The 11,284-nt window shown below is 38.5% G+C and overlaps 1 protein-coding gene across 9 annotated transcripts in view; it reads left to right on the forward strand.

Moving 5' to 3' along the window:
• Positions 1-11,284, forward strand: part of anks1a (ankyrin repeat and sterile alpha motif domain containing 1A) — a 76,099-nt gene that overhangs the window by 15,009 nt on the left and 49,806 nt on the right. For 6 of the 9 annotated variants that reach the window (XM_015373474.1, XM_015373469.1, XM_015373472.1 and 3 more), the window contains exons 3-5: positions 678-758; positions 2,770-2,926; positions 3,771-3,833. In XM_015373474.1, the coding sequence (XP_015228960.1) occupies positions 678-758; positions 2,770-2,926; positions 3,771-3,833 (301 nt within the window). Of the gene's footprint in view, positions 1-677; positions 759-2,769; positions 2,927-3,770; positions 3,834-4,449; positions 4,507-11,284 lie in introns of all 9 variants that reach the window. The other 3 variants (XM_015373477.1, XM_015373478.1, XM_015373471.1) reach the window with 2 other exon arrangements.

Consider the following 11,284-nt stretch of genomic DNA (forward strand, 5'->3'; position numbering starts at 1 on the left):
TATATATATATATATATATATATATATATTTTTTCTTTGGTTTTTGGTGAACACCATCTCTTTTTTTCTCTAAATCCGCTCTCAGATATTTGGTTCACTCATGCTGGGATTTCTAAGTCACATGATTTATTTAGGATTTGTTGAAGTCTTTCAGGCAGCCCTACATACCGTCTTGGCACTCTGTCTGACCAGACATCCTTTGGTTTCTTAAATTACGCTTTCTGCCCTCCTCTTCTGCTTTCCTCCCTGCTTGCCTACATCATAGCCATTTCTTCCTCACCACAGTGCTCTTTGCAGATAAAAAGAAAAGCAAAACCAATCAGTACTGACAGCTGAGTTACACTGCAGATGACAAATAATGCTGGGGTAATAGTAGGTTACCACACACTTTACCTCATGAATAGCTCTAAGTTCTGCATATCAGAAGCCTGTGTTTCTCCAGGGCCAGGTGGCAGTTTCTCTCTCCCTTCCTGGTTTTCCTGTTTTCTGGCGCTGTCAGCCCAGTTCTGTCTCATTCTTGCTTCATCATTGAAAATAGGTTTGCTTTAGGGTGGCTTCCCACCCATAGACATGGAGGGGTGGGTGGTGATGCAATCGAGCTGCTGGGTAAAGTGGGAACTGTTTGTTGCTGTCTGCACGTCAAAAAGAAGTCTAACAATCATTTCTGGTTCTTACAGCATCTGGAGAGGCCCCAATGTGAACTGTGTGGACAGCACTGGATACACTCCTCTGCACCATGCTGCCCTCAACGGACACAGGTACATCAGAGATAAATAACAGCAAGCTTGGTATTTGTACTGAATGTTTTAAATAATATTTTTCATATTGCATGTATTTGATAAAAAAGGGAAATGGGGTCATTTAGGTTGGATACTTTGTTACCTAAAGTCAGTCATTTGAATTCCTCCTTTATTCCTTATTAGGCTGCTATTGGTCACCCCAATAGGAAGCTGATGCTCCCTCATTTGATGCTGATTCCTTTATGTAAACACAAACTACATCTTTGCACCCTTTAGCAAACATTAGAATACAGAGGAACTTACTTTATATGGGATAAATATACCAAATTTGTTAGAACACAAACTAAATATCCTAATATGCACATACAAATTCACTGTAGTCATAGTTTAAACAATTATGTTACTGCTTGTTTAAAACTCTATTAGCTGTTTTTGTGTTCTTTTTTCTTTGTGTATTTTTGATTTAAGCGTTCCTTCTGTGGCACCATACAATGTTATGGTGCATTTTCAATGTGCAGTGATAATAAAGGCTTTTAGATTCTGGGACTCATTGACCAACTGGTCGGAAACTAGAAAATCTGATCTTTTTTGGATCAGTTAAGGCAACATAAAGGCTCTAACGAGTTGAAGGAACAACAGCAGCCTTTAGTTTAGATTTTGTTACTGAGTTACAGAGACTCAAATAGAAATGTTCTTTATCAATGAAGTGGATTAAGATTAAGTCCAGAAGAAGTGTAGAAGTGGAAAACACTACTTAAAAGGCAGCTACATTTTCTTCATACACATTCAGGGAGCTACTTGAAGTCGGAGCATGAAGGCTTAATGTTTTACAGGAAAGTTTTTTTAAATTACTTTATTTTGCAGGAAAATGTGATTGCGTGCCTGAGGTGGTTTTTTGAATAAAGTAACCCTATATAAGAGGACATAGAAACACAAATTGTCAATTAAGTTCTTAGGCAGTCACTATTTACGTCTATTTTTTTCGTTGGTTACAGCCAAGGGTTATGTAAGCATATGATGACATTACGCTTTGCGTCACCTAATCAACTCGCTCCAGTGTATGGAAACGCATCTAATTCTCATTTTCTATTGTCAGGCATTTTAAAAATTAGGTCAAAATCACATTTTGGGGTTTATAACTTTCAATTTATACTCTCTGGTGTAAAACATGTTGGATCTGAAAATTCTGGCAGCCTTTTAAAAGTCCTGATTGTGCTAATTGGCAATGTTAAATGTTTAAGAGGGCTGAAGATGCCAACTCTAGTAAGGAAAGCTCTGTGTTTCTTCTGCTTTTAAGACCAATTGACTGATCACATACAGGAAGGCTTGAGAAAAAAAATATTTTCAACTCTTGTATGTTTTTTTAACATTATATCTGTATTTCTATGTAAATTGTTCTTTAAAATGTGTCGGAAAAAGCTGATCTGTAGAGCCACTCAGCTCAGCAATACATTAGGGATAGCACTGGGTTGTAGGGATAATAAATGGCGGGAAAGGAGACTTCCCCCTAAGCTTAATGGGGTTTAACTCATAATTCCAAATGTTGGGCCAAAAGTTGTTATTCTTGTTGTTGATTTCTTTCTTTTTTTAACCACATCCAAATGTCACTCATTTGCTTTTTAGAACAAATTCACCATTGTTTAAACTTAATTTCATCCATTGTCTGGTTAATATATGTAGCCTACCCATGGCTAGGCTGGCTTATGTGGGTCTCAGTTTTTTTTTTTTGTATTTATTATTTTTGCTGTTCATCATAAAATATTTTTTATGATGAAAACAGCAAAGCTATGGTGGTTTAGCAATAAACCACTATAAACCATTAATACATTAACGTAATTTGTTGATGTAGCAACGGTGTTGATGAGCAAACATGCTGCTAGAATGCGGCTGCTTTGGCCTCGGTGTTTGTGCTCTTTGTGTGAGCAGGCAGCGGTCCCTCAAGGGGGATTAAGGTATAGATTGTCTGTGCTCGTTGATTAGTGCGTTTCATAAAGGTCCTGATCCTGCTGGGGCTTCATTTTCCCTGCAGCGCCGTGGTGGAAGCCCTGCTGCGGAACGAGGCCTTGACCAACATCGCCGACAATAAGGGCTGCTACCCGCTCCACCTGGCCGCATGGAAGGGAGACCAGCACATCGTGAGGCTCCTCATCCACCAAGGACGCTCAAACCCCCAAATCAACGAGCAGGTCTGCCACAGCTGCGTGCTTGTTTTTTTAATTCTGCTCACATTTACAGTTCTGTTTTTTTTATTTACATAGATGTTCGTCTGGTTGGAAATGGAAATTAGATAATCTTAGCAGTAAGGAACATTTCGGGAATTAGAATCTCAGACCTTTCCGTTTGGTCTGAGGACAGTTTAATGTGTGTCAGGAACTTAGCAGCTTGTTTTCTTTAGAAATGACACCAGAAGGTTGCCAGAATGACAAAGTAAAGTTTCAGAAAGCGATCACACAGAGCTATGAAAACGAGCCTTGTTCTGACCTGAGCAGCTGCGCATAGCATGGCTGGGATCCAAACAAGATTAATGTTAAAGCGAATGTGACCACAGTGCATTAACCTCAGTGCATTATGATGCCGACTTCCCCATTGATAATGTGAAAGTGCTTGAAGTGCTGTGCCAAGTGGGAGAAGTCGTCATTTCCGCTAACAGTTTTAACTCTTGTCATTCTCTTTTTTTTTTTTTTTTTTTTGACTGCTTAATGTGCAGAGACCATTTCTTTTGGCCTGTCCTGTTTTGAAACACAAGAGAAAAATGGCACATTATGAGGGAAAAAAAGATAATCATGGTTATTTTCATTAAACTGCCACATTCAGCTTAACCATCATTAAACTCACTCTGATGATGACTTTACTTGATGACTCATTTTGTGCCATTTCTCCCTGCCTGTTCATGACATCCAGTTATTCATTAACTTGATCCTTTTTTTTTACTCCTTTTTGTTCAGTTTGACTCATTTGTGATGATTCCTCATTCATTAATTGCTTGTCTGAACCGAAACCATCCACCTATCTTCTTTTCCTCCCTTGCAGAGCTCTGTAGACCATAAAGAGTTCAAACGCTGTGGGCCCTTTGACCCCTATATTAATGCCAAGGTGTGTACACAGTGCTGTTGAAACCATCATTTCCTCCTGAACTTTTCTCTTGCTTTACTGGCCTGCTCTGCTTGTGCTTGGGGGGGTCGTGTAGCGCTCAGCTTCTATTTCCACTCGATACCAGTTGGTTTCTGCTCTTTCTATGTTTCAAACATTCTTTAAATAAAAATATGTGTTCCATTTTTTTATGTCATGCTTTATGTTGCTCTACTTTTATACATGTTTATGCTATAATTTTTTCTGTAAGCACCTTTAAAACATTGCAGTTTCCCTAAAAAATGTCTATGTCTTGTTCGGATCCAGGTGAACAAACCGGTTTGTGCAGTGATGCATATTTCTTTATCACTAGATAAGGGTTATTGGATTACATTGAGATTATAGACAAAGTCATCATAGTAGTTTACTGATATCTACAGGATACATGATTTTCATTTTTAACACTTTCCCCAGAGTCACAACAAAACATCACCTTTTAATGATTGCTGTTTTTACTTCCATTTTCTCAGAATTTCTAGGAATTGAGCCCCACATCCATGGTGCTCTTTGGTCAGTCTATCTGTTTATAATTTCGGGATTTATTGTTTTGATTTTTCTATTCGGCACTTTTTCCACTCAGATTTTTCTCAGCTGTTATGTCAAGACCCCGATGAAGGCCAGGAGCCGAAACCTGTTGGTACGGTTATACAGTTGTTGTTGTTTATCTGGGCTTAAGGTTTTTCTGGAGTCTATATAGTTGGATTTTCCTGATCTCCTCTCGGGTTTTTAGAAGTATTGACACTCAGAAAAGTATTGATACTCGAAAAGCTGTATCCGGATACAATACTAATTTGAAATGGTAAAACTTTTAGATATAATTGTAGTTTGCATATTTTTGCTGTTGCTAATTTTAGTTCTTCAGATTATTTGCACCTTTAAAGAATAATACCTCAAAATCTTGTAAAATGTGGTTATTTATTTTACTTTTATTTGTGCAATTTTTTAATTAAGAGAACTATTTATGAACTTCCCATGTTAAAATTGAAGGAGGTTAGTTTTTAATGCTTTTTATGCCTTTAATCAATTGACATTTTTTTATTCCCATGGTATGGAAAATGGTATCGGCTATCCAATAATTTTCTGAGTATCAATATGGAGTTTAAATTGTTAGTATCTTTGAAAGTATGAGTTGTATTCTCAGTGTGAATGTATTCGTTTTGCAAATGCCTCATAGGTCTATGGTAGAGCAAAGAGCATCATGTGGACCAGGGGTCCACAGGACAACTCTAGTTCTTAGTGCCTCTTTTTTACGCATCTTTGCTCCATCAAACTACAATCAAACATTTAATGGCCACATATTTGGGATACTTTCTGAAATGCTAAGAGATTATTTACCTTTTTGTAGCAGTAACTCCTCCAAAACTTGCAGAACGGAGGCACTCATAGAATGGAGTTTCAGACCCCTGATGTAGATCAAGGGAAACGCCACACAGGTCAGGGATAAAGGTGTGTAGAAGTGAAACAGAATGTTTCAGAAAGTTGATCAGATTCTGAAAGTAGAAACAGCATGGCAGAAACTTGCATTCACACACTCAAAGTGAAAAACAAGTTCAGTGCTTCTCAAAAAACAGCTACAGTATTAGTATAATTTTTAGAGCTGCAGACAGCTCAGATGGTTGGGCTACCCTAAATGCAGCAAAGTCAAAATCTGGGCAAATAACTGACATTAATGGATTTTATATATTTCTGTAACCTTTGGACACCATTAAAAAAACAAAACAAATAGATAACTACAACTCAGACATTGCTCATCTTCTTCACTTTCACATCTACAATCCTTCGCTTTGTCCCTGTGTATATATATGTATATATATGTATGTATATATATATATATATATATATATATATATATATATATATATATGATCAAACCCCTCACCTTCCTGAAATAAAACATCATCTAGATGGAAATAAATATCAGTTGTTTATATCGAGCTAATCTTACTTATCAGAGAGATACCAATATATAGAATGACCTACATTGACCAATACCACAGTTGATGGTGGATATCTAGCTGGAAGAGGACAAAAAAAATATAAGTCTGAATCATTAAGTCTGAAATATAATGTAAAATTCTTGCAGAGCACCCTATCTCTGATGTTGGGTAGCCTTGATTTATTGTAGATACAGATGTAAATTATGTAAAACTTAGTCTATGATGTTTGTTAGGTTTATTTAGATATACTTTCTGTTTACAACAAATAGCGGTGGGGGGAGCTTTTGTGCTCCAGTCCTTTCTGAGCTTTGCCTTTATTCCTTCTCTGGTTGAAAAGTGTTGCAAACCCAGAGAGTCTTTATCAGCTCTTTTCAGTAAACAGCATGCTGTTTGAAGAAAAAATAAGAATTAAGTCACGCTAATGTTTGCATCCAAAACAGTCTTTACAGTATTAGCCATTCTTTTAGCAATGCAAGGCTAAATATGAAGTACTTTTCAGGATATCTTCTGGTAAGTATAATACTTTGTATTAGGTTCTCACAATATTAGTGTTGTGTGTTTGTCTGTATTTACACAAAGCCTTGAGATAAAATTGTATGACATGATCTAAATAGTTCACTTCCAAAAAGGTGCCAAAGCTTGCGAGGCAAACCGGATCGCTATGGCTGTAGAGCGTAGGCAAGCCAGGAAGATCAGAGCTGCCAATCCTGCACCAGACGCCACCATTCCCTGTCCGTATTGCCCAAGACTTTTCCGTGCACAGATTGGCCTGACCAGCCACCTGCGTACTCATAGACTCTAACTTCCCCAACCATAGGATGAATAGATGGTCCTCGTCATATCGAACGTCGAACAAAGTTCACTTAGGAATAAAATAAACCTCTGTGACTTAGATGTAACTCCCCTTCCTTAAAATTGCACCACTGCGGTTTCTAGTGTTTTATTTTAGTTCTGTAAGATTTCGCCTTAAGTTCGCTTTACAAAAACACTGAAAATATTTTTATGTCAGAAATACTATATATAGAGATGGATTTTTATTTTTATGTTTTACTGGTTGGCTTTATGTACCCCAAACATGCCAAAGTCTCTGTGAAAGAGGAAAGGGCCAAACTGTTAGATTATATTTTGTCAGAATATTCAGGAGTCATGCCTTATGTTTGAGCGAATAGCAGTTGAAACATTGTTGACTTTGAAATGCAGAGCAAAGCGTATTAGTTTGCATAAACTGGTTGCTTTTTGCTTTAAATGTGAAATCGCTAGAGGAATTATCTGCTGTGACCTTGTGCGATACCTGTTGTACCGTAAATTTCGTTCAAGAAATATGTTTTAGATGGTCAAAAACAAACAGTTGTCCTCAACTTATGGTCTGAATTTCTAACCAATGAGTCAGCAAACTTTTAACACATTCAATTTCTTATATTATGTTTTACAGTTGTTGGACAGAGAGAAAAAAACCCCAAAAGAAAACAGTCAGAATGGAAATAAGCTATAATGCACAAGTCAGACCTCAAACTTAAATCGGTAGTCAGTATAAGCCTGGGAAACTCCAATTGATGCATTTTATGTTTATTTATGTCTATATTATTAAATGCACATGCAAAACCCGCTCCCAAGAAATAACACCTATTAAATACGTGCGAGAGCATGCACAAGCCCATTTCTCCTCGCTGCACGCTCTGTTTAAAAGTTGCTGTTATCATAGCTCATACAAGCATATTGTGTCCGAATGACCACCCCAACCCCTAAATCCCCCAATCGCTATATAGAGCGGGGAATATATAGTGGACTTAAAATTAACTCTGTTAACTTACCATTCGGACAGATGATCACTGCTTTTTGCTCCTCGTTAGCACGTAACTCCTCCCCTGCGCGGTGCCTGCGTTATCTTTGTTGTTAGTCGCCGCCGCTGTAGCAACAGCCTATGGCGACAGTGGGCCGCTGTAACAGTAAATCCCATAATGCATTTTGGGATATAACTGCCTCTTCTGAGGCATTTGTTTTCTTCTCATACACTTTATAGACAATTTTTTCAAAGAACCGCAGTGAGCTTCAATGACTATCTGAAACCGTGGCTCACCACAGATAAATGCCTGAAAGTGCGCATGCGCAGAATAAGATAGCTAACGGGACGAGCACGTAGGAAGGCCTTACGTAAACATATCACCAGGATGATTGACAATTAGGAGGACCACTTTTTCTGATGATCCACCCAGAAGATTGTCCTCTAAATCTGCATATACGGATAGATTTTTGGTTACACATTGATGCAAAGGGACATCACAAGTAAATATTTTGTGTCTCTGACACTTTCACCCCCACAGTCGGTACAGTTGACAGTGTGAGGCTGGTCCATGTTTTTTTTTTTTTTCCTGCAAGGTAGAGCTAGAGAATCAGCCAGGCATGTAGAAGAGGCTATTTTTAAACATTGTCACATTCCCCCACAACTAATCTTCTTAGCTTTTGACTGGGAATGCTGGCTGACCTTAATGCTGCAGCTCTGTTTGACAGGGTGGGGGTACTCCTGCAGTTATTGCCTTTTCCCACTGAATCAAACTAAAAGATTCACCAGCCACTGAAACCAAAACATTTCTTTTGTTTTCAATGTTATTAGGAAGATTAGGGTGTTATTATTTGACCATGGAACTAAATTATGAATCAACGAGGACCAGAGTAACATCCCATGTGGAGGAAAGAGGAGGAGGATGAGAGATTTCCAGTGTAGCCGTCTCTTTACATCAGCATCAAAGAGAAACTGCCATGCAGTGGCTGTCTGTGTACGAGGTGGGGGTGTGGGGCTATGTGCCCCTTTTCTCCTCCCACCACTTCAGTTTGTTAAGCTGTGTCTGCTGAGGAGAGAGAGAGATAGGACGTTGTCATAGTAACTCTGTTACGGTATATTGGTCCTACAGCGGTGGTGAGGGACTGTTGGTGTGTTCCTACAGGCTTAAAGCGGATAGAGATGTGTAGAGAGGCCCTTTCAGTGATTCTCCAAAAATCCTCCAAGATTGGACCCATTTACTTCTGACTCAGTTCAAGAAAACCAAAACACTGTCGTTTATTCATCACTTTCCTTTACTCCCTTTCGTATACAGTTCCTATATTATTATGCTACTTTGATTCATACACTTTAATGCCAAAGTATTTGCTCACCCATCCAAGTGATTGGAAACAGGTTTTCCAATAACTTCCATGGCCACAGATGTATAAAATCAAAAACCTGTTTGTTGTTACAAACATTTGTAAAAGAATAGATTGCTCTCAGCAGCTCGGTGGATTCCAGGGTGGAACTGTGATAAGGATGTGGGATGGGATGCCAGCTGTGCTACGAATCCAGCCATGAAATTCCCTCACTCCGAAATATTCCACAGTCAACTGTCAGCTATATCATAAGAAGATGGGAGTGTTTGGGAATGAAAGCAACTCAGCCATGAGGAGGTAGACCTCGTAAACTGATGTAGCGGGTTCAGTGGATGCTGAAGCTCATATAGTGTGAAGGGGTCACCAACTTTTTTCAGTCGTTACACACCTCCAGACTTCATGCGGCCTTCAGATTAGCAGATAAGCAGAGAGCTTCATGGGAAGGGTTTCCATGGTCGAACTGTTGCTTCCATACCATGCATCAGCAGGATACAGTGTTATAAATCATGATGCCACTGGACTCCAGAGGAGTGGAGCGTTCTCTGGAATCATGAATCATGCTTTCACATGTGGAAATCTGACAGACAGGTCTGGGTTTTGCGGTTTCCCAGAATAACTGTTCTTGTCTGGCTGTGTAAAGTTGTAAAGTTTAGTGGAGCTGGGATTATGGTGTGTTTTTATTTGTCAGGAGCTGTGCTTGGCCCCTTAGTTCCAGTGATAGGAACTGTGAATGCTTCAGCATAGCAAGAATTTTTAGACAACTCCATGCTCTGAAGTGTTTGGGAACAGTTTGGAGCTGGCCCCTTCCTCTTCCAACATGACAGTGCACCAGCGCACAAAGCAAGGTTCAAGAAATGAATGGCAGAGTCTGGTTTGAATGAACTGGACTACCTGTGTAGGGTCCTGACCTCAACCCCAGAAAACATATTGGGGATAAATTTGAGCAGACTGAGAGGAAGGCGTTCACAGCAATGTGTGAGCTTTCTAATTCACTTCTAGAAGATTGATCCTCCTAAACCATGTGGATTAAAATTATAAACTTTAAACTAAGTCATGTTTACAAAGCAGGTTGCCCATTTGTTACTAAAACACAAATGATGATGGAAGTTGTTCAGCTAGCTGTTGGAAGATAACATGTTTCTCCTTTGATCATTTCAATTCAAGTGGCAGCAACTCTTTTTAGCAGCATCAGTATTGGTGAGATACAGCTGATTTGTGGCCAATAAATAGTATACATTCATATTTGGGCAAGAGTTTGTGTATTGATCCCTTCATAGGCGCTCCACTTTTGGTCACAGGCTAAGAACCATTTTTCACCATCAAATTGAGGAACGTTTTTTATTCAAGTAAGGGCATTTTGCTGTTCATATTTTGCAGTTAGGTTTAGGAATACGGTGCTTGGGTTACCTATGTACTGGTAATGGTTAGATTTAGGGTTAGTGTCAGGGTTAAGGCATAGAATGACAAAAAATCAGTGAAATTAAACATCAGTCATAGCATATATGATGATGAGAATGTAAGCGTGTGTGATGAGAATGTGTGTGTTCATACAGAAGATTTTTTTTTTCATAACACTGTGGAAAAAGCTGTTATCTCTGTAGGATTGCATAACTTTGAGTCTTTTGAAGAGAAAACTGGTGAAACAACAGCGTCCGGGATGGGCTGGGTTTCCCCAGATCTTTGTTGCCTCTGAAAAGAGGTCAGGACGATCTCTGCTGTGCTGTGGTAAACCTTTTTTCTGCAAAGGTGGAGAGAGTTGGCGTTTTTTCGTCAATGGGTAGCCCAGGCCTTGAAAGGCATTTTAGGGGATACGGACATATGGTGTTCAAAATTCTACTTTGTGAATTTATTTAATTATTCTATTGTGCAATATATGTTTGGTATGCTAGCAAACAGAATTGATGGACGTCAGTTTTAGATAAAAAAAAAAAAAGAATGTAATTCCTCCAAGTTTAAACAGATTCTTGGTGATGAACCACATTTACTGAACTGGCAAAAGCATGTCCTTTTTTTATGAAAAATGTATTTAAAGAAAAAAAGAAATGAGAAAAAACCAACGTGATACATGTTAAAACAGGCGTTATTTAAACAATATCAGACCCCAATGAACAAAACAACATAAAATATTAAAAGTGAAATTTTCCGATTTTTTTATAATATTAAACTAGGATGTTGGCAAAAAATTGAAACTGCCAGTTTTTTTTGTTTTTTTTTTACCAAAATTGCGATAGTATTTCGATTTTCCTTTGCATTAATACTAGTTAGTAGATGTTTCCCCTGAGGCTTTGGGTTTTTGAAAGCTTGCTTACCAAGAGTCCATTGTTACAGGACTTTACTATA

This window comes from Cyprinodon variegatus, unplaced genomic scaffold (genome assembly GCF_000732505.1).
Source record: "Cyprinodon variegatus isolate N-32 unplaced genomic scaffold, C_variegatus-1.0 Scaffold87, whole genome shotgun sequence".
NCBI classification, from domain to species: domain Eukaryota; kingdom Metazoa; phylum Chordata; class Actinopteri; order Cyprinodontiformes; family Cyprinodontidae; genus Cyprinodon; species Cyprinodon variegatus.